This window comes from Muscardinus avellanarius (genome assembly GCF_963383645.1).
Source record: "Muscardinus avellanarius genome assembly, chromosome: 20".
In the NCBI taxonomy this organism is placed as follows: Eukaryota; Metazoa; Chordata; class Mammalia; order Rodentia; family Gliridae; genus Muscardinus; species Muscardinus avellanarius.
In genome coordinates, this window is record NC_137806.1 from 8986025 (window position 1) to 9009078 (window position 23054).

The 23054-nt window shown below is 47.2% G+C and overlaps 1 protein-coding gene across 4 annotated transcripts in view; it reads left to right on the forward strand.

Annotated features, from left to right (window-relative positions):
* Nucleotides 1-9012: 9012 nt before the first annotated feature.
* Nucleotides 9013-23054, forward strand: part of EPC1 (enhancer of polycomb homolog 1) — a gene marked incomplete at both ends in the record, with an annotated part of 59267 nt that continues 45225 nt past the window's right edge. For all 4 annotated transcript variants that reach the window (XM_080717043.1, XM_080717044.1, XM_080717045.1 and 1 more), the window contains one exon: nucleotides 9013-9165. In XM_080717043.1, coding sequence (XP_080573169.1) covers nucleotides 9013-9165 — 153 coding nt within the window. The remainder of the gene's footprint in view (nucleotides 9166-23054) is intronic.

Here is a 23054-nt window from a genome sequence, read left to right on the forward strand (position 1 = left end):
CAATATGCTATTTTGGGGGATGTGCGCCCTCCCCATCCACGATGGTGAATTTGAAATAAACAACCTGTTCTTCCTTATTCTTCCTTCTATTTGTACGGCACTTTGGAATTTTCAAAGATTTTCCCACCATTTCATATTTGTTCTTTATAATGGCCTAAGAGGAAAGAAAGTACGTTAGACCAGGCATGTGAGAGCATTAATGTCTAGAAATTAAACGTGTGTGTGTGTGTGTGTGTGTGTGTGTGTGTGTGTTTAATTTAACCCAGGGCATTCTACCTCCAAGCTACACACCCAGCCCGATTTTTTATTTATTTTGAAACAGGGTCTCTTTAGAGTCATACAGCGGGTACATGGGAGTTATTAGCTTAGCATTCAGACCCTCAGACATGGAAGCCAGTGTCCTTCCAGCACCCCATACCTGTCTCAGGAGGCCGTGTGGTGCTTTGAATCCAAATCCAATGTAGCCACGTATTCTTCTATTGAAGAACTGAACCCAGAGTCATTCTACGTACAAGCTGCACCCCCAGCTCTTTTACATTTTGTTTTGAAACAGGTGTTTGCTAAGTTGCTAAGGCTGGCCCCGAACCTGCAACCCTCCTGTCTCAGCTTCTCAAAGTACTGGGATTATAGGTGTGCACCACCATGCCCGGCATATGTTTTGGAATATATATACAAAATCTAAAGCTCAAGGGTGGGGGTATAGTGGTAGGGGGCATGTTTAGCATGCAGGAGGGCCTGGATTTGATCCCCTGCATCACACACACACACACACACACACACACACACACACACACACACACACAAGTATCAAAATATAAAACCCAGAAAAGCAAAATTATTTATTCAAAGGAATAGAATGTAAATATCCTTTTAAAAATAGCATATGTTTAGCTGGGCAAGGTGGCATATGCTTGTAATCCCAGCATGGTTTGCGGCCAGCCTCAGCTACTTAGTGAGGCCCTTTGCAACTCAGTGCGACCCTGTTTCAAAATAAAGAATGGCTGGGCATGGTGGCGCACGCTTGTAATCCCCGCACTTGGGAGGCGGAGACAGGAGGATCACGCAGGTTTGAAGCCAGCCACGCTGGCTTACGAGACCCTGTTTCAAAATATAAAAAAATAGGTCTGGGAGTGTAGCCCGGAGGTAGATGGGCTTCCAGGAACCCCAGCACCACCCACAAAATAAACAAATAAATAAATAATAAAGAATAAAAAAATAGGGCTGGGAGTGTAGCTATGAAGTAGAATGCTCTGAATTTCATCCCAGTACTGCCAAAAAAAAAAAAAGATGGTGTATATTTATTGAGTATGACTTTTGTGTCTGTGTTCTTTGCTTTAATTATTCCATTCAATCCTTTATAACAGCATTATAATCTGGTAAGATTCTTTATTTATGGGTGGGAAAAGTACTCCAAAAACTCAGAGTCAAAATCTTTCAATCAAAGTTTGACACATTCTTTTTGGCAGAGAAAGTTTTGTAATGAAATACAGCTAAACATTTCTAGATAGTTCGGTATTGCGCAGCAAGTTTGCTGCCCAAGTCTAGCAGTCTGTCCAAACTCTAGGTGTCTGTCATAATTCTGTCCAGTTTCACATTTTAAATATCTTATCACGAGTTGGACACGGTGGTGCACGCCTGTAATCCCAGTACTTGGGAGGCTGAGACAGGAGGATCTCAGGTTTGAAGCCAGCCTCAACAACTTAGTGAGATATGTTTCCAAATAATTAAATAAAAAAGACTGGAGGGTGTAGCTCGGAGGTAGAATGCCCCTGGGTCTGATCCCCAGTGCCACACACACAAAAAAACTTAGGGCACATTCTTTTTTAGCCGTATAAAAATCTTAATCAGTGGTAATCAAATATGTTCATAGGTCTCTAGACTTTTTCAAAGTTTACATGTCAGACTTCCTAAGTAATTAAGTGTATAATTTGAGAAGTTTTCTATTCCCTTAAAACTGCCTTGACTAAAATTCCCCAATGTATACTCTTATAGAACTAAAGGTAAGTACTAATGGTACCTATAGAGGGTGCTGTGTTCAGATAAATTTGAAATACTGTGCTAAGCATCAGTAAATGTGTTTCTTTTCTGCAGGATTCTCTGAGCCTATAAGTTGTGCGCCTACACATATTCTAAAGAGTAAGGTCTAACCGACAGTATTTTCCTAACTTCTGAGTTTTGTTGCTTTTTTTTGACAGTATTGGGATTGAACGTAGGGCCCTGTGTGCGTGCTCGGCGAGCACTGTGCCATGAGCTGGGTCCCCAGCCGTGTCTTAGTTCCATATGTAACTCTTACGGCATCTAGGGTTGGTATTTCATGAGACAGACTTTTGGAAACGCTGAATGAACATCTGGGAAGAACCGTTCATATTTAAGACATAGGGCTCTCGTCAGCTACTCATATAGAGACTAAAATTGTCAACCTTTATTTGTGTAGACGTGGAACCATTATTTAAAAACTAGTAGGCAGTTGTTCTGTGCCTTAAACCATGAAAATTTAAACCATTTTTTTGTTTATTTTAAAGGTTCTAATAAGATTATACGTGTTCTAGAGCCCGGCGCGGTGGCGCACACTTCTAACACCTGTACTTGGAAGGGGGAGACAGGAGGATCACAGGTCAGAGGCCGGCCTCAACAGTGTAGTGAGATTCTTAGCAATTAGCGAGACCCTGTTTCAAAATAAAAAATAAAAACACCACACACACACACACACACACACACACACACACACACACAATAGGGCTAGGGGTGTGGCTCAGAGGTAGATCTCCCTTGGTTTCAATCTCCACTACAAAAAAGGAAAAAAAACAAAAGATTTTATATATATATATGTATTCCAAACTGTGAAGAGGTCAGTATGCCCAGAAGTTTCGTAAGTGGGTAATGCTTGAGTAGGTTACAGGATAAATATCTCTGTCAAAAAATATATTCTCAGATGAATACTTAATGAGGTGGGAGCGGTCTCAAATTATATTGAGAAGTCAAAGCCACAAAACAGAATATACAGTATTATCCTTGTGAAACAGCCACTTGAAACAGCCCAAACTAAAACTAGCAAAGCCAAGCCCGGCGTGGTGGCCCATCATATAGTCCCAGTACCTGGGAGGCGGAGACAGGAGGATCGCAAGTTCCAGACCAGCCTCAGCAACTTAGTGAAGACCCCCAGTAATTTAGTGAGACTGTGTTTCATAAAAGATGTGGGGTGTAGCTTGGAGGTAGAACCCCGCTAGGTTTAATCCCCAGTGCCAAAATGAATTAAATAAATAAGGAATCACAAAGCCGGAAAAGACTGGCAGAATGAAAACATCAAAAGTTAACCTTATGAAGGACTTAATTGAAACCAAAACATCTGTCCCACGGTATGCTCATTTTGGCTTTTGGCTCGCGAGGCCCGTGGTTGGGGAACAATTCAGAAGAAATCTTGAGATCTGGATGCGGCTGATTAGACTCTGCAGCGCCTCAGAAGACAAGACAGCCAGTCCTGGGGTAGCGACCTCTGCGACTTTATTATTTTATATTTGCGGCACCGGGGATTGAACCCAGAGGCAATCTATCTATGAGCTACATCCACAGTCCAATTTTTTATTCTTTAATTTGAAACTGGGTCTCAGTGAGTTGCAAAGGGCCTAAGTAGCTGAGGCTGGCAGCGAGCCGTGGTTCCGAATGCTAGGATGACAGTGCGCCCTGGCTGGCTCGCACATTGTCTCTTAATATGGGAGTACTGAAGAGGATCACAGCTCTGGGCCTGGGCTGAGTCCTGGCCTTAAGCCTCAAGGCGCTCTTGCCCCTCTGAGCACACACCTAGAAAACGATCACGGGGGAGCAGGGCGGTCCCCCCAACTCCCCGGGCTCAGGTGCACTGCTGCCCAGGGATAGTCGTGCTCGCCCGGCTGTTCTCATGAGTGACTCACCCTCACACCTATGATCACTGGGGTCCGAAATCCGTGCTCTCTCTTCCCTGCCCTGGCATGGAGGAGGAACCGGGTTCCCAGCACTTAACTAAGTGACTAGTACCCGGCTCCACAAAGGAGCCATGGACTACAGTTAAAGGAGACATTGCATTGCGCTGATGTGAACTGACTCCTGAGCAATGCTAAGAAAGAGGATCTGGGTCCCAATTAAGAATCTCCTCCTTCAGGGCATGGAAGCGGTGACAATTTTTTTTTAATTGAAATTGAACCCAGGGGGATTCTACCTCTTAGCTACACCCCAGCTCTACTTTTTATTCTTGACTTGGAAACAGGGTCTCACTTGCTGTGTTGTCAAGGCTGACTTTGAACCTGCGATCCTCCTGTCTCAGCCTCCCAAGTACTGGGATTACAAGTGTGCCCCATCGTGGGTTACAAGCGTGCCCCATCACGCCCGGCAGCTAGTTTTTATTTAGAAACAGAGTCTCGCCACATTGCTGAGGCTGTCCTGGAATCGGCAATCCTCCTGTCTCAGCCTCCTAAGTACTGGGAGAGCAGGTGTGTTGGAACCTCCCGTGAACCCCGGCCACTCAGCCTCCTTGGTGTCCTCAGCTGGCAGGCGCTGCCTCCTCCACTGGTTGGTACATTTCATTCTCCCATGAATGCTTTTTCTTCTGCCATTTTTTCTTTTTCTTTTTTACAGTACTGGGGATGGAGCCCAGGGGCATTCTATCTCCCAGTTACACCCCAGCTCTATTTTTTATTCTTTATTTGCAAACAGTCTCACTGAGTTGCAGAGGGCCTAAGTAGAAGCTGAGGGTGGCTGAGGCTGTCCTCCAACCGCGATCCTCCTGTCTCAGCCTCCCCAACGCTGGGGTGACAAGCGTGAGCCACCACACCCGGCTTTTTTCTGCTGTTTTAGTCCCATTACCAGACAGAATCCGGGCCTTCTTTCAGAACCAGATCCCAGGCTGCCACGCCATGTCTTATCAATCCTGCAGGAATGGCTGCTCTCTTCTGAGCTTCCAGGGTACGCTGCATCTGAGGACCGTGTCGTTCTTTGACCAGCTGGCTCTCGACTTACCACTAAGTTATTTGCACCCACAGCGATCGCCCTGCTTTCCCAGTGCCTCTGTGTGACAGGCCCTGAAACTGTGTGAAACACTGAAACCCCTTCCCAGAGGCCAGTTTCCCTATGAGGAAAGGTTAGAGTGTTGGGAGTTACACTAGGAATGTAGGTTTTTTTTTTTTTTTAAGATTTAAAGAAGTTTATTAGAAAGATAGAAATACAGAAAATAGAAATACAGCTCCATACCAGACTGGCAGGGAGGGGTGACTCGAAATGAATACACCAAAGGAATGTAGTTTTGTAACACTGAGAGCTTCGAGTTACTTTTGGGGAGTCTTAGAAAAAGAGGGAACTCTAAATTGGGAATGGAAATGAAAGTCAGAGACTGAGAAATTAACTCAGTCTAATTTCTTAGTTTTCAAGGACTGGGTTGGATGGAGGCTAAAGAAAATGAAACCTCGACCGTTTTTGCCCCTTAGGATGACAGACAGGGGAGTGGAATGTGGGAGAAGCCGCGGACCCCGGGCTTTGGGTCCTGGGGAAGCTGAGCACTGAGAGGCTGGACAGAGAACTAATGAGAAAAAGAATTTATAATTTTATTTTATTTTATTTGCGGTACTTGGGATGGAACCCAGGGGCATTCTACCTCAGAGCTACACCTCCAGCCTCATTTTTTATTCTTTATTTTGAAACCGGGTCTCACTGAGTTGCAAAGGGCCTCACTAAGTAGCTGAGGCTGGCCGAGAACCGCAGTCCTCCTGTTTCAGCCTCCCAAATGCTAGGATTACAAGCATGTGCCTGGCTTATTCTTTATTTTGAAACAGGGTATCACTGATTTGTAAAGGGCCTAAGTAGTAGCTGAATTTATGAGCAAATCTCTGCATTTGCCATGGGGAATAGTTTTAGGATTTTGGGATTTTTGGATTTATGTTCAAAAGCACCCTTTACTACCAGCCAGTATAGGGTGTGGGAAGTTTTCCACATGTAGCTGTTATGCTTTAATACAGCTTATTTTATTTTATTTATTTATTTTTGGTGGTACTGGGGGTGGGACCCAGAGGCTTTCTACCTCCGGGCTACCCTCCCAGACCTATTTTATATTTTATTTGGAAACAGGGTCTCACTAAGTTGCTGAGAGCCTCACTAAGTAGCTGAGGCTGGCTTCGAACCTGCGTCTCAGCCTCCCAAGCGCGGGGATTACAAGTGTGCGCCATCACGCCCCGCAATACAGCTTTTTTAAAAAAATGCATGTCCTTGGCTCACTTGTAACCAAAGACTCTGTTTTTGTCCTATAAAAATCTGAACTTCCTCAATCCTAAATTTCATAACTAGCATTTGCAGGAGTCTGATGCGGTTGGCTGGAGAGAGCTGTCGCGATATTCTTACAAACTGCTGGTATTTTCAGAACTGCCAAGCCTGGCTGAATAGGTGTGAAAGTCCACGGGGAGCTGGTGGGTCTCGAGGCGCCAAGCAAGCGAGCCGTCGCCCTCTTTCGCCTCTGAGACTGCACGCCCGCGGTCCTCGCCCCGGCTGCCCTCCTCCCTTCCTCTCTTGCAAACCCGTACTTAGCCCGCGTACTTTTTTGTGTGTGCGTGGTACTGGGGATGAAACCCAGGGGCATTCTACCTCCGAACTACACCCTCAGCCCTATTTTTTATTCTTTATTTTCAAACAGGGTCTCACTGAGTTGCAGAGGGCCTCACTAAGTAGCTGAAGTGGCCGCAAACTGCGATCCTCCTGTCTCAGCCTCCCAAATGCTGGGATTACAGGCGTGCGCCGCCACATAATCTTACACAGATGGCATCTCCTCCAAAAAGCCTTTCCTGGGCCCGTTTAGAGGATCCTGCTTTTCCCACAGAGCCTGGGCCTTCATCCGAGCGCCGCAGGGTTTTAGTGGCGTTCCCGGGCCTTCCCTCCCTCAGCTCGGCAGCCGCACACTTGCAAGGCTCTCTAAATGTGTGCTCATTGAATCGATGGCTGGATGAATGTCCTCCGTACAGGAAAGGCAGGGGAAGCCCCCTCCGCCTCCCGGAGGTGCCGTGAAGGTCGGGGTTTGGGGGTAGTCTTGGAGCGCCGCCATCTCTGCCGTAGCGGAGCGAGCCGAGTGTGTGAGGACGCTCCAAGTGTGCTCCCGGAGAACTGAAGGCCGTGAGGAATGAGATCTGGAAACCCAGCAGGAAGGTGGCGGTGGCCCGTGTGCCCTAAGCCCAGGGAGAAAAGCAGACCTGCAAACTGTATTGTTTTAACATCCTAGTCCACATTTGAAATTGTGCTGTCAAAGTTATTAAATGCACCCCAGCAAATCTTTCCAGTTTTTAAAACTGGAAAGAGATCCCTGGATACCCATTTTCTCTGTCATCTAATCGCATCTAAATCAATCCCCCCTCCCCCCGAATCCAGGGCCTAGATTCTGCCATCCTACCTCTGAACCACATCCCCATCCCTTTTTATTTTGAAACAGGGTCTTGTGAAGTTGCTGGCCTGGAACCTGCAATCCTCCTGCCTCGGCCTCCCACACACTAAAATTACAGCGCGGGTCATGACACCTGCTCCTACAGTTCTTTATACGCTTTAGTTTTGTAAAGTTTTTCAGAGAACACATGATCAGCGTGAACCCCAGGCCGAGCTGAAGAATTTCCCCCCCAGTATGAACAGAATGTCATGATAGGTAGATAAAAAGAAAAGCTTCTCGACAGTTGAAGACCTGTGCTTCCAATTAAATGTTTTTTCTAAAGCTTACAGTGTGTGATGATCATTCCCTTTGCTTCAATTACAGAAAAAGGGTAAAGCAGGTAAATGCAGAATGGCAGGAGGACCTATTCTGGGGCTGTCCAGGATATAAATGCCATTTTTACAATTTATTGATACTTTTTGGTACTAGGTCTTGAACCCAGGGGCAGCCTACCTCCAAGACACACCTCCAGCCTGAATGTTTACCTGTACTTTTTTTTTTAAGTACTGGAGATTGAACTCAGAGGGATTCTACTTCCAAGCTATACCCCTAGCCCAATTTTATTTCTTATTTGGAAACAGTCTCACTAAGTTCCTGAGAGCCTCCTCGAGTTAAGTTGCCAGGCGTGTCAGCCTCCCAAATGCGCAGCCAAGTCTGGCCTTATTTACTGACTTAGTTTTTTTTTTTTTTTTTTTAATGCTGGGGATTGATCCCAGGGGTGTCCTCCCTCTGAGCCACACTCCAGCCCTATTTTGTTTCTCTCTCTCTCTCTCTCTCTCTCTCTCTCTCTCTCTCTCTCTTTTTCCAGTACTGGGGATTGAACCCAGGAGCATTCTACCTCTGAGCTACACCCCCATCCTGTTTTTAATCTTGATTTTGAAACAGGGTCTCACTAAGTTGCGGAGGGCCTAAGTAAGGGACTGTCCGCGAACCTGCGATCCTCCTGTCTCAGCCGGCTCGCCAAGTGGCCGAGGCTGGACTCGAACCTGCGATCCTCCCGTCTCAGCTTCCCAAGAACAGGGATGACATACTTCTGTCACCACTCCGGGCCTCCTTTACTTATACGTTTATATTTGTGTCACTGGGGGCCGAACCTGGGGCGTCCTCCCTCTGAGCCACACTCCATACATGGGGAAAAAAAATATAGTAGTATTTATTGGGGTTCCATAGCCAACAGGGGGCTTTGAAGCCCGCAGAGGCTCCACAAGGGGCGAGGCCGGCCTCGAACCCGCGCCTCCCGCCTCGGCCTCCCCGCGGGCTGCGCCTCCAGGCCGGGCCTGCGGGCGGCGCGCGCCCGCGCCCGCGCTCGCGCCCGCTCCGTCCGCGGCGCCGCGCCCGCCGCCGCCGCCGCCGCCGCCGGCCTGGCGCGCGCGCCCCGCGTGCCCGCGCCGCTGCGCGATGCAGTGTGGGGAATGGCTGGGGTTGGCTGGGCAGCGCGCAGTGGAGTTTTAATGTCCGCCATGTTGGCCATGGCGTACTGAGCGGGCGGGCGAGCGAGCAGCGCGGCGGAGGCGGCGAGGGCCCGGCGCCCATGCCCCCGCGGCCCGGCCGATTCCCCCGCGCCGAGACGAGCCGCGGCGCCCGCGATGAGCAAACTGTCGTTCCGGGCGCGGGCGCTGGACGCCTCCAAGCCGCTGCCGGTCTTCCGCTGCGAGGACCTGCCCGACCTGCACGAGTACGCCTCCATCAACCGCGCCGTGCCGCAGATGCCCACCGGCATGGAGAAGGAAGAGGAGTCGGTACGTGTCCCCGGCGCCGCCCGCCGCCCGCCGCCCGCCGCCGCGGCGACGAGCGGCCGCAAGATGGCCGCCCGGCCCGGCCCGGCCGCCGCCCGCGCCCGCGCCCTCGCCGCCGCCCGCCGCCCGGGCCGCCGCCGGCCCGCCGCCCGCCGCCGCCGCCGCCGCCGCCGGCCGCCGCCGCCGCCGCCGCCGCGGGCCCGAAAGGCACAAAGGGGTCACGTGACGGGCCGCCGGCAGCCATCTTGCGGCCGCGGCTCGGGCTGGGCCGGCGCCTCCGGAGGGCGCGGGCGGCGGCGGAAGGAGCCGAGCCCCGCCGAGCGGCCGCGCGCGCGCCCCGCGCGCCTGCAGCCCCGCCGCCGGCCGCCGGGGGGCGCCCCGGGGCCGCGCACGCCGGCCGCGCGCTCCCGCCGGCCCGCCCCGCGCGCGCTCCCGCCCGAGCCCGGCGCGCGGCCGCCCGGCTGGCGACCCGGCGGGCGGGGCGGCACCCCCCGGCCCCGGCTGCTGCTTAGCACTATCGTCTCCCCTCCTCCTCCTCCTCCTCCCTCGGTATTTAAGACCTGCGTGGCGGCTCTTCGCGCGCCGGCCTTCCCGAAGCCCCGCCGCAGCTTGGCCGAGGCTCCTCTGCAGAAATCAATGGGGATTCTTCCCAGGCCTTCCGGAGTGGAGGCGTGCGGCCCACGGGCCCCGGCGGCGGCCCGGCCCGTGCAGCCGCGCTCGCCCCGGCCCCGGTGCCGGCCGTCCAGCCCCACGGCCCGCGAGCCTCGGGCCCGCCGTGCTTTCGGGCGCAGCGGTTTGAACGGGGTGCAGTTTTGACAGTTGAAGGGAGTCGAGCGGTCGCGTGGACTTGGGCGCTACGATTTTGTCGTGGAAAACTGTACTGTAATGTAAGAATTTTTTTTTTTTAATGGAGAAACCATTATGCTCTGTAATGTTCTTGAAAATAAAACTCTTTAAACCGTTTGGGTTGGTTAAGCTTTTAAAGCAAGATAGTTGTGACAGCCGCGTGTTCCTTCTGAGCGTACTGTCCAGCTTTACCGATCAGCTAAGCGTTTGTAGCAGTTGAGCTCGTCTAGTGTCGCGCTGTCTGCAGCACGGTACCTTTGAGAACAGTACCTTTGAATTTATTTTTACGTGTATCGACGTAGGGTAGAATGGTGCGTTTGTTTATTTTTTAAATTAAGTCGTTTGTTTTTCAAAATTAAAGTACTTGTGACTGCAGAATCTTGTCTTTTGGTTTTATTTTTGTTTCTCTTTATAAGTTGTACAGACAGTACTTTCAAGTTGGGGTGTGGGTGTTGCCCTACCCTGGAAGTTAATTTGTAGTTCTTGCTTTGCCGCTCAGAAAGGGGAAAGGCTTGAGGAAAGCTACACCGTACACTTCAAACGTGTAGTCTTGTTGCTCTGAACGCTGGAAATAGTTCAGAGAGCTACAGCCCGAAAGGAGAGCAGACTCCAGTGAAGTATCCGTGGGTGTGACAGATCATTTTTCTTTGCTGAGATAATCTTGACATGATAGTGCAGTGGCTGTCCGTTGATCATAGCGTGCAGATCCTCTAGTTTTGAGGCACATAGGAGTTTTTGCCCCCTTCAGACTAATTCTATCATTTGTTAAAAAATTTCCACTTCACAGTCTGCAGGTACTGTGTGTGAGCAGTGAAGTCTGGGCTCGAGAATACGTGTTAAACTTACCAGGAAAATGTCAAAAGTCCCTGGTAAACGAGCCGCTCACGCTGTTAGTGGTGGGCTGTGTAAATCACGGCGGTGGAGGACGCAGGGCATCGGGGTTGGCGGTGTATACTGGACACAAACCCTTAGGCAGACCAGAACTTTGTGAAGCATTTTGTACTTAGGTCAAAGGGCTAATTTAAATAAAGTTCTGCTTTTGACACGTTAATTATGTCTCCTCTGGTCCCAGGAGCCTGAAACCTAAATTGACTGGCTAGAGTAGAAAAGCTGTGTTGGTCATGAAAGATGAGGCCGATCTCCACAAGTCCAGTTTGTTTTACACCTCCTTATTAAGGAAGCATTTCATGATCAAAATATATCTACTAAGTGTGAAATATGCCTAATAGTTATTGTTTTGTGGTAAACTCTAGAAATCTGTCTTTTGACAGAATGATAGGGTAATTACTTTTGTGTGTGTGTGTGTGTGTTACTGAGGATTGAACCCAGGGACATTCTGCCTACCTCCAAGTTACACCTCAGCTCTTTTTTTTTTATTCTTTATTTTGAAACGGGGCTTCACTAAGTTGCTGAGGCTGACTGTGAACCTACCATCTTCTGTCTCAGCCTCCCAAATACTGGGATTACAAGCGCGCGCCACCACGCCTGGCTTAATAATTTATTAATGTATGCCCATTTGGCCAGTTGTAATAAAAGCCGGACATGCTAGCATAATTAAGAATGGTTCTTAATTGGAAAGGAAAAACTAAATAGAAGTTCATCTACCCCATGAACACTTAGAGGTGAAAAGTGTTCACTTTAAACTTGTTTAGTAATTTAATATTAAGTTATTTTTCTTATTGTAATAGCAATGAAAACTCATTATTAATCAGTTGGATGATTTGGCCGGATCATTGGTTTAGGGATCAGATGTTTCCATTTGCAGAATAATAAGTTTCAACTTGGTAAATCAAAAGGATAACTTGAAAGCTTTGTATTTAATGAATTACAGATGTCAATTTTAAGCCATAGGGAAGCCGACTTAACGGCTTTAGAAGAGAAATGAGACCTTTTGACAGACAAAAGTTTAAACAAGTGGAGCAGATGTCCTGTTATAATTTATTACTTCTAACTTTTAAGATTACTTGATTTTATTATCTTTTTAATCCTAAATTTATTGCCACAGCTTTATATTTAGTTGAAAGGGTACTCTACCCAAGATCGGTACTGTCAGTTTTCTTGTTACTAAAAGTAACTTATTTCAATTAAAATCAAAGCTTTATGTTAAATTCTTCGTGGAGACGCATGTTAGGAAGCTCTCGAAAGGTCTTGTCTCGGCCTCCCAAGTCCTGGGATTATAGGCCTGTGCCACCACTCCCAGCTGGAAGGCCGCTTTTTAAAATCGCACTTAGCAAATCTGTGCTGCTTGTCCCCACAGTAGTTGGACTTTTCGTCGGGTTGTGTAGGGTGCAGGTCTCCATTGTGAGGAGACTCAGCTTTCTGTTACCTAAACTGATGGAGGGTAGGCTATTTGATGTAATTGAGATGTAAGTTATAATACCGTATTGATAATATCTTTGTGGCCACTTTTGAAATAGGGTCTGGCCACCATGACACTGCAACTCTTTTTTTTAATAATGAAATGGTCTTGTACTCCTACCTTTTCTCTCTTTCATTATTGGTCCAGTGTAGAGTGTTACTAACCCCAAGTTAGAGACTTTAAAAAGTGGAAAGGAGGTCCTTTTTTAAAATCAGGGGTAAATTGGAAGTGTGTGCATATTCCCAGTATGTAAAAATAGTTAAGCATAGTAAGAGTAGTTAAACATTCTTTTAATAAGAGAACCTAGTTTTCAAGTTTTATAATAATTTAAATCACTAAGTGGTAAACTTTAAAGTTTGACTTATTTCTTAAAAGAAACCAAGTTTTGTGTTTCGTTTAGTCTTCACTATTCTAAGCCAAAGTTTTTAGCTCTTCTATCTGGATTAAAAATCAGTCCAGCCGGTCGTGGTGGCGCACGCCTGTAATCCTTGTGCTTGGGAGGCCGGAGACAGGAGGATCCCGCAGGTTTTAAGCCAGCCAGCCTCCCTAGCCTAAGAGACCCTGTCCCCCCACCCCCCAATATATATATATATATATATATATATGTCTGGGAGTGTGGCCCAGAGGTAGAAGAGTTCCATCTCCAGTACCACCTAAAAAAAAAAAAAAAAAAAAAAAATCAGTCCAGATTTCTCGAAACACCCTTGCAAGTGAAGGGAAATAATGTGAACTCTCAATTATAGTAGAAGCCAAGGTTAACAGAGAAAGTACAGATAGTTTGAATTAGAAAGGAATCAGGAGTATTTAGGGGGTTTTCATTAGAAAGCAAGCAGTCCAGATAAAAGCAGATAATTTAATCTTGGTTTCAGCTTCTTACCCTGTCCAAGATTTTTTTGGAGTCGTTTCTAAACTTAGGTTCAGAGGTTGAAATGGAACTGGTTCTAGAAATTGGTGAATGTAAAATTTTGTAATATATTTTTCTAGGGGGAAGGTTCATACTTAACCAATTCCTCAAGGAATTTTGATTTAGTTTTTATTTAGGCTTTATTTTCTTGTAATTTGGGCTCGTGTAAATAAAGGTGTTTTTTGGGTATTTATGATCAGCAGCGGAATTTTACTAAATTACATTTCTCTTCTGTTAGTGAATAGTGCATTTAAATATAGAGTAGTGACAAGCAGAGATGAAAGCTATGCTTAAAGGTTTGTGAATCTGGGGGCAAGATTTAAATATACCTAAATCACTCCTAATATTTTATTAAGAACAGACCGGGTTTTTAGATTTTGCATTCTACTGTGTTACGGTGTTTAGGAGTAGTAACTGTAGTAACGGTACAGATAACACAGCTATGTGCGTGTTCATACACACACATACGCACACATGGCCAAATTAAAAAAAAAACCCTCAAAGAAATGAAAATATTAGATTGTAACTTGGGAATAAAATATGTGTCTTTTGTACAGAAGTAGTATAAAAGTGGGAAATAATTTTAAAGACAAAACGAGCATTTTATTTTGTTTGTGGTACTGAGGGTGGAACCCAGTGGCTTTTCTACCTCCGGGCTATACTCCCAGACCTATTTTGTACTTTACTTGGAAACAGGGTCTCACTAAGTTGCTGAGAGCCTCACTTAGTAGCTGAGGCTGGCTTCGAACCTGTGGACCCTTCTGTCCTAGCCTCCCAAGCGCTGGGATTACAAGCGTGTGCCACCATGCCCGGCTAGCATTTTACTTTTAAAATACCAAGTAAAAATATTTTGCAACCATTAAAATATGACACGTTACTATAACTTTCTGATAAGAATATATCAAGTTATCGGGATATCGATAAGAACAGGACTCCCATTACTTAAGCAATGGAATTGCTCTCAGTGACACCTGGTGCTCCTAGGCTGTCCTTAGTATGTATATGAAGTGTAGCAAGCTCTTCTTGGTCACATTTCTTAATCTGAAGCCTTGGATTATAGTGACTTGGACCTGTTACAGTACTGCAAGTAGAGGAGACCCCTCCCTTAAATACATGGAGTAAATTGCACCTACTCACCCCCTGTGGGACATTGATGAGAAACAAAAAACAAATTTGCAGACCTCAGTAAGTCTGTGACACATTACCTGCACTGTAATGTGTGTGCAGTGAGTTCTTTGAAAGGTGCAGTGTTTATCTTTAACAGGATTGGTTCAGCTTTCAGTATACATTGTGCCATAGCTTGCTGGATTTGCAAATTATTAAAGCACATCGTGTTAGTTGACTTTCTTTCCGTATTAGGAAGTATCAGCTGTAATAATAGGGTGTGGCCTTGGAGTAAATCGAGGGGCAAGGAAAGTCAAGGTCTAAACTGAATATAGAGTATAACTTTTTATGTATGATGAAGTTTTTTGTTTGTTTGTTTTGTCTGTGTGGTACTGGGGATCGAACCCCAGGGGTTTTATACCTCTGAGCTACATCTCCAGCTCTCTTTTATTTTTTTTATTTGGAAACAAGGTCTAAGTTGCTGAGGCTGGCTTTGAACTTGTGATCCTTCTGTCTCAGCTTCCCAAATACTGGGATTACAGGCCTGCGCCATCATGAGTGACTTAGATAATTTAGAATCCCAAACAACAGTGGTATATTTTCTCAGAAATGCGGCTTGACTTCGTGGCCTTAGACAAGTCATTTAACTTGACTGGACTTTGGTCTCTTCTGATCTACCTTACCAGGTAACTGAGGAGTGAAGAAGGCAGTGTCTGCATAAATAGTGTGCAGAGAAATCTTACTGAACACTAATTGAATTTTCAGAAAGGTCTTGTGTTTGTGGTACTAGGGACTGAACTCGGGGCATTCTACCTTTTGAGTTACATCCCAGCCCTTTTTATTTTTTGTTTGGAAACAGGGTCACACTGCATTGCTGAGGCTGTCATCAAACCTTAATCCTCCTGTCTCAGTCTCCCAAGTACTGGGATTACAGCGAGTGCAGCTACACCTGGCTTAATGTGTATGTGTGTGTGATATGAGATAGGGTCTCACTAAGTTGCCCAGGCGAGTCTTGAACTTGTGCCTGGCCATGACAACATTTATATATGCTTGTGTATAGGGTTGTCTGACATAAAAGTGTTCTCCCTTGTATGATACAGTTGTAAAAATAAAGTCTGTATCTTTAGATTTAGTAATTACTGAGGAAAGCATCACCCTGGGAGTTACTAGACCCAGTTCCCAGCCCAGCCGCTGGTGCTGTGTGGCTGGCTGCACCTGCAAGCTCACGCAAACCCAGATTGTCTATACTGTAAAAAGAAGTGGTCCTATCATAATATCTTGTTGTGATCAATGTTGCCAATAAATTTAATTCTGCTTCCAAATGTATTTTATGCGCTTATAAAATAGCCATGAAATTTTGTATTTGTCAATAACTTCATTTGCATATAACGTAAACATAATTTGTAAATAAGTCAAGGTAGTCTAGATGCATGGATAATTGGTTCTGGTTTAGTCTTAGGAGACAAGTTCTAAAGCCACACTGAAGGGTTTCAAGTATATAGATGGATGCGGTAGTCATAGAATGCTTTTACTGTGAGGATTCGAGATGAGTGTCTGTAGAGATGGCTGAAAGTTTGTTACCTGGAACAGTATCTGAAAGCGAAACAAATAGAGTTATTTTGCAGACTAAAGCAAAAACATGATCATTGTCTCACAGTAAGGAGAGGTACATGAGGTGAAGTGCATTGTGCAGACACTGAGAAAACACAAATGAGTTTTTATTCACTTTTGTAGCAAGCTTGTGTTGCTTATTTGCTGCAGCCAGTGCCGCTGGGAGCCTGCTGGGAGCCTGCTGGGAGCCTGTGAGTTCCACGGTGAACAGACAGGGATTGCTTCATGGATTTTAACATTCTAGACTGTGGGCTCTCTGAGGCTCCAAGTGGCAATGGGACAGAAACACATAATTCCAGGTAGAGGAAGAGGATGAGGGTTGGGGTGTGCGTGGCTCAGTGGTAGAGCGCCTGCCTAGCTGGTCAAGGCACAGTTGACCTGAGACTTAACAGTGGGAGTGAGCCAGTCCTGTGAAGGTCGGGGTGAAGAACATTCCAAGCACAGAGCCTGAGGCAGGACCCAGAGGAAGGCCAGAGTGGCTTGAGCAGCGTGAGCAGGGGCTGGTCATTGTGACGTGAGGACCCCGGCATCGAGGGTTCTAGACCGGGACGGGGTGTGGGAGCCCACACGAGTTTGATCACTTAGGAATAAAGTAAGCCATTAGGGTCAGGCAAAGGAGTAGCACCTTCTGACATTTTAAAAGACCACTTAGACTCCATGTGCGCGTGGTGGGTGAGCGAGTGGTGGCTCTAGGAAGAGTGGCGGTGCTGAGAATGGGAGCAGACTGACTGGAGACATACCCCGACGGGCTGCTGCAGGACCTGCTGGGTTTGCAGGCACCGATGCGCTCAGAGATGGCGCGCCCCTGTGTTTCAGCTTGAGCAGGTGGAGAGATGATTGGGCCACAGGGAGACAGGAAAATCAGGAGGGGGGTAGACTCCTGAAGTTTGAAAAGCCTCATTCTCCAAATTTAGTTGGCTGTGTAAGCACGTAGCACATTAGAGCAGTGTGTGCTGTGAGTGTAGTGTGGACATCTTTAGCATATGGCTGGCACTTAAAGCTAGACTCTTGGGCTCTGCAAGAAGAGGACCGAGGAGAGGAGAGGAGAGGAGAGGAGAGGAGAGGAGAGGAGAGGAGAGGAGACGGTGAGGATTTGCGTCTCCAGAAGGGAGTCCCTGGGTTAGTTGCATCCCCTGAGATGAGCACGGGAAGCAGGTCTTTACTTTGGATAGATGGGCACAATTGGCCTGTGTTGGTGGGAGTATTGGGAAAAAAGACCAGGTGGAGAAGAGCTGACATGAAAAGGGAGGCGTGGGAAGTGTCGACTCTTTGGAGCAGCTCTGCTGTGAAAGGGAACAGAAGAAAACCCGGCAGGAGCTGGAGGCCAGGAGATCAACCACTGATTTCCTTTAAGAAGGATGCGGAGTCCCGGGTCGCCCAGGAGGACTTGGAGGAGTTTCAGATTGTAGCCAGAAAGGGTCAGAGCCCCAACACGGCCAGGTAGTTAGTTCCTTGAGCTGAGGAGACAGGACTCAAGAGTTTGGGGAGGCCAAGGTGACTTTGGGGCGGAGCACCAAAGATGCATGGAAAGAGATCTCCAAGGGCTTTCCTGCGTCTGGTGGAAAGCTGGTCAGAGCCTGTGAGGAAGTTTAGAAGTCTGGGGGGGGGGGAGCAACTGGAAAGGAGGAGGAGGAGGAGGAGGAGGACGAGGAAGACGACGACGACGACGACCTATACTGGAAGCTTCCAGGGCCGGGAATTTGTCCACTCTGGCCCAAATAGTAAGGCCTTGTATGCACAACAAGAAGAGCCCTCGGGGGTTGTCCTAGCGGAAGAGTCAAATGATTCTAAAGACTCCTCTAATACTGATTGAATGCAAGGCCCAAAAGAATCAGCATCAATTTCAAAGGACTTGTATTCCAAAACAAAAACCGCAAGTTTTTAAAGGAATATCGAAAGATCCTACAACGTAAACTCAGTGTTTGACATTCAGTCAGAATTGCCAGGCATGTGAAAGAAGCAGAAAAATAAAACCTGTAACTATGGGAAAATGAACCAGCAGAAAATGGTGAACCCAAGTGATTGAATCAGTAGGTTAAAATGTTCAAGCAGATATCAGTAAAAAGTCACCAGAACTACTAAATAAACGGCTCCATTCCAAAGGATGAAGACAACTCTGTCCCCTGATCCAAAGACTTGGCTCCTGGTGGCTACTTCCCGTCTCTCCTGGATCGTTTTATGGAGAGGTTGGTTACAAATTAGAAATGAAGTTCTGTTTTCCCTCTTTAGAGTCAGGAAGGCAGCTGTTTGGGGAACGCACAAGGGGCGGCTTGGTGAGGGCGGTGGCGGTTTGCCCGCTGGTTCTATTTCTCTATGAAGTATGAGGTGAGGTCATCGCCTGGGAGTGGGGGCCCTGATGGAGGAAGGTAAGAGGGAACGCTGGCTCGCTAGAAGGTGGGAGGCTCACACCACTCGCTGAGGGCCCTCCCTGTTAAAGTGGGGCCCGCCAGCCCTGGGGCAGTGCCTGGAGGTGGAGCGCTCAGCTTGCCTTCTAGCACAAAGTAGTAGATAATTGTGCTTGTCTAGAGTTGAGTTTTACCGAACTAGTACCAAGGAGAAAGCCAGAGATGAAGAAACTGAAAGTGTGTGTGAGGTAGATGATCACGTTGGGCATGGAGACCAAAGCCAGGAAGCGGGGAAGGCAGGCCTCGGGGAGCCCGCGACGGGCGTTGGCAGGGTGCTCCCTGGGATACAAGAGGGTCATCTGTCGGCCTAGGGGAGACCCCGTAGGTGGAACGCGTCGGGGCAGCTTGTGGGGCAGTTGAACTTAGATTTTGGAAGTGGTATGAATGATCATTAGTGAAGGCAAGGCTTAGAGGGAAGCCACAGGGGTGGAGGGAGAGACCGGTGTGGTGTGAAGGCCAGGTTACTGCAGGGTTCCCTGGGTGGACACTCGTTGGGACGGTGCCCGAAGTGTGGTGTTTGAGAAGACCGCTCCCACTGACCACCAGAGTGTGACCACTTTGAGAAGAAAATGGTGGTATGGGCATCGGAGAGGGGGGGGAGGGGGAGAGAAAGGGAGGGAGGGAGTGTGTGTGTGTGTGTGTGTGTGTGTGTGTTTTAAAGAACAACAAAGAAGAAACAGCATAGAACTGGCAGTGGGAAGCAAGGAGTGAGCACTTCGTGGGACCTGGGAGGAGCAGCAGCGGTGGAGGCACTTGTGGGAAGGCCGAAGGTGGGGCCCTGAGCAGTGTGCGTTCTAGAGAACTGAGTGGCAGAGTCTAGGAGAGGGAAGAGTGGGAGATTGGGCCAGATGAGAAGATACGGAGATCAGATTAGCAGGGAGCGGGGTGAGCCTCTTAGCCTGGGATTCAGTCCCTTGGTGATGGGTATGAAAAATGATAGGGTTTATCCAGCCCACCTCCAAGAAGCAGACAGTCTAAGGTACCTTCCTGCGAGGTTCTCTGAACTGCAGGCGACCACCCAGCAGCTGGAGTCCTGTGGTAGCCTGGAGGAAGGGGCCGTTCCACTGGGCGGGAACTGGTGGCCCCTGACCCTCAGGGAGTTCCTGTGTTCTGCTGCACAGCGTGTAAATAGCATTACAAGGATGGCCTCTTGTAAGGCCCGCCTGTTTCCGGTGTTGTGGAACATCTGAGACCTTGCTTTCTTCCTAGTGATCTTGGAGAGAGCTGTACTGTTCTCTTGCCTGGAGATGTCTGGAAGTTTTGGGGGCACCTTTGATTCTCACAGTTACTGGGGGGTGCCATTGGCAAGTAACAGGAGGGGGCCTAGAATGATACAGGTCTCATGCAGAAAACGGCCCCTCAACAGGAAGGATTGCTGGTGTGACTTGACCATCCCTTAGAACACTCCAGTAGATTGAAACTTCCATCATAAGTCGTGTAGGACCTGGCTCCGTTTTTACACTTGAAGTGATTTTTTGTTTGTTTTGGTATCGTCTTATTATACACTAAGTTTTTCAAGAATGCAGTAGTGTGTGAGAGAAGAAAATCTTGGACTTTTTTGCTCAGCACTTTGCAGGGGTTACTGCTGCGTCAGCATCGTCAACATCAACACCGCCAGTGCTGATCAACCAGTCAGAGTGATTTATAGCCAGTATGTTCAGAGCAAGGGTCTGGACCTGTGAGCGCCTTTGATCACTCCAGCGTGTCCTCTGGGCAGACACTCCCAGCGTTTGCAAGTTAAACCGCTTACTTTGTCATAAGTTGCCTTCCCCCTTTTTCCTCTTTTATTTTACAAGTCATTCCTGGGGTTGATTATCTGAACAGTATGTAAGTAGGGTAACAGAGGATTCTGAAAAGATGATGCAGAATCTGATAGTTTGAGAACAGCTGCAGAACTAATTAGGCTTAGCGAAGGTTTGGTTGTGCTACTTGCCACAAGTTTTTTGTTTTTTTGTTTTGTTTTGTTTTGTTTTCAGTACTGGGGTTCCTGGAAACCCTTCTACCTCAGGGTTACACTTCCAGATCTGTTTTTATGTTTTTCATTTGGAAACAGGGTCTCTTAAGCCAGCGAGGACTGGCTTCAAACCAGCAAGATCCTCCTGTCTCCGACTCCCAAGCTGGCGGGGGTGGGGGAGTGGTGGGGGGGGTGGTTGGGGGTTGGGGTTTACAAGCCTGTGCCACCACACCCGGCTGCCACAAGTCTTTTTAAGCATGATGCCTTACTTAAGTAAGTGCTTAGGTCTTTTAATTGTTTTTTGTTTTGTTTTTAGTCTTTGAAGGGTAGAACTTTATTTAAATAGGTTAAATTTCAACAAATTTCCATCATAACACATAACACTGGTTATAGAATTTTAATATTGAGTGTACACTAGATTTTTTTTTTTTTTTTCATTACAGGGGATGGATCCCAGGGACATTCTACCTCTGAGCTACACTCCTAATCCTTCTTTTTTTAAAAAAAAAATTCATTTTAAGCCGGGCGTGGTGGCGCACGCTTGTAATCCCCGCGCTTGGGAGGCAGAGACAGGAGGATCGCGCAGGTTCGAAGCCAGCCACGCACGCTGGCTTAGGAGACCCTGTTTCCAAATAAAAATGTAAAAATAGGTCTGGGAGTGTAGCCCGGAAGGAGAAGGGCTTCCAGGAACCCCGGTACCACCAAAATAAAATAAAATAAATTCATTTTAAAACAGGGCCTCACTGAGTTGCAAAGGGCTTCACTAAGTAGCTAAGGCTGTCTGTGAACCACGATCCTCCTGTCTCAGCCTTCCAAATGCTGGAATTACAAGCGTGGGCTGCCACACTTGGCTTGTACACTGGTTTTTGTACACAACCTACTTTTATGTATAATTTGGTGCAAGATAATTAGGTTTCTAAAAACATGATCTTGTGTAGACAAAAATCAATTCAAATAGATTTTTTTTTTCAAATACATGCTCAGTTTCCCATGGGATGCCTAGGATATATATAATGAATTTTGAAGACAGCTGCTGAGGGAGGAAGAAATTTTACAGGTTCTGTACATTTTTATAAGTTCCTGAGGCTGATTTGTCGCATTTAATGCATATAAAATCTAAGTATTTCTATTCAAAAGCTAGCCTGCCCCCTTAGGAAAGTTACAATTGCTTCTTAACTAACTAGTCTTTATGCTTTTAGTATGTATGTCCTTATTTTGGCACTGGGGATTGAAACCAGGGGTATTCTACCTCTGAGCTACACCCCTAGCATGATTTTAGTTTTTGTTTTGAAACAGGATCTCACTAGGTTGTCATATGTCTCACTATATTGCTGAGGCTGTCCTCAAACCAGTGGTCCTCCTGTCTCAGCTTCCTAAGTACTGTGATTACAAGAGTGCACCACTATGCCTGGGGTACTTTTAGTTTTTTTTTTTTGTTTTTTTTGTGTTTTTTTTTTTTTGGTGCTGGGATTAAACCCAGGAGCATTCTGCCTTTGGGCTGTAATCCCAGCCCTTTTAAAAAATTTTTATTTTGAAATGGGGTCTCACTAAGTCACAGAGGGCCTTACTAAGTAGCTGAGGCTGGCTACAGACCTGAAATCCATGTGTCTCAGCCTCCCAAAGACTGGGATCACAAGTGTGCGTCACCAAACCCACTTCTACAAAAGCTGAAACATCCTCAGAGTTTGGGGGATGATTTTCTAAAATGTAACTTTGGTTATTACTTTGATATCTAACATCCTTTAACTGTTTGCTTTTCTCATAGGATAAAGTGCACAAACACCTTAGTAGGATCTACTGGGCCGCGCCTTGACCTCATTTCTGTCTCCGTTTCCATTCTTTTCCCTTTTCTCCTCTTTAGGCAAGTCTTAGTTCTTTATTGCCACATAATGTTACCCCCAAATTTAGCAGCTCATACCAGCAAAGGCTAATTGTTTCACAGCTTCTGAACATTAGGAATCTGGGAGTGGCTCGTCTTGGTGAATCCGCACAGTCTCGTGCACAGGACAGCTCCGGCCTGTGCCTGTGGGCTCCTCGAGGCCTGGAGAGTGTGCCCACGTTCATCCCTGTGGCTGCTAGCAACCCCGGGCTCTTGCAGGCTCAGGTCCCCGTGTGGTGGCGCCTGGCTTCCCCAGAACAAGGAGTGGGAGAGGAAGAGAAAGCAGACAGCCTTGGTTATGGTCATCCTTATGTCCTGAGCGGTGGACCACATGGTCAACCCTGGAAAAATGCAGGGGCGCTACAGAAGGCTGGAGGTACAAAACCCTAGGGGCGGTGCACCAGTGATGCCTTCTGGCCCCTGAAGATTCATAGCACCCCCAAATGCAGACCAGTCCCCTCTCTCCTCAGGCCGCATCCTCATACAGCACATTCTTCAAAGCCCAGAATGTTATCTAGGCTTCTTGAATCTGTGTAACTTCTTGTTTTAGTTTTGTTTTTAGTCCTTGAAGACTAGAACTGGGTTTTTTTTTTTTTTTTTTTTTTTTGTAGGTTAGATTTGAACACCTTTCCATCTTAATACTGGCTACAGAGTTTCAGTAGTGAGTGGACACTGGCTTTTATACACACCTAGTTCAGCTTCTCTTTTACAGTTCCTTGACCTGAAAGCCCAGTGTCATCTGCCCGCACCTCAGTGGACAGCACTGGGCCAGACTTCCCACGATGTCTGTAGGCATTTCTGTTCACAGGATGGGAGGGACGAGGGTGACA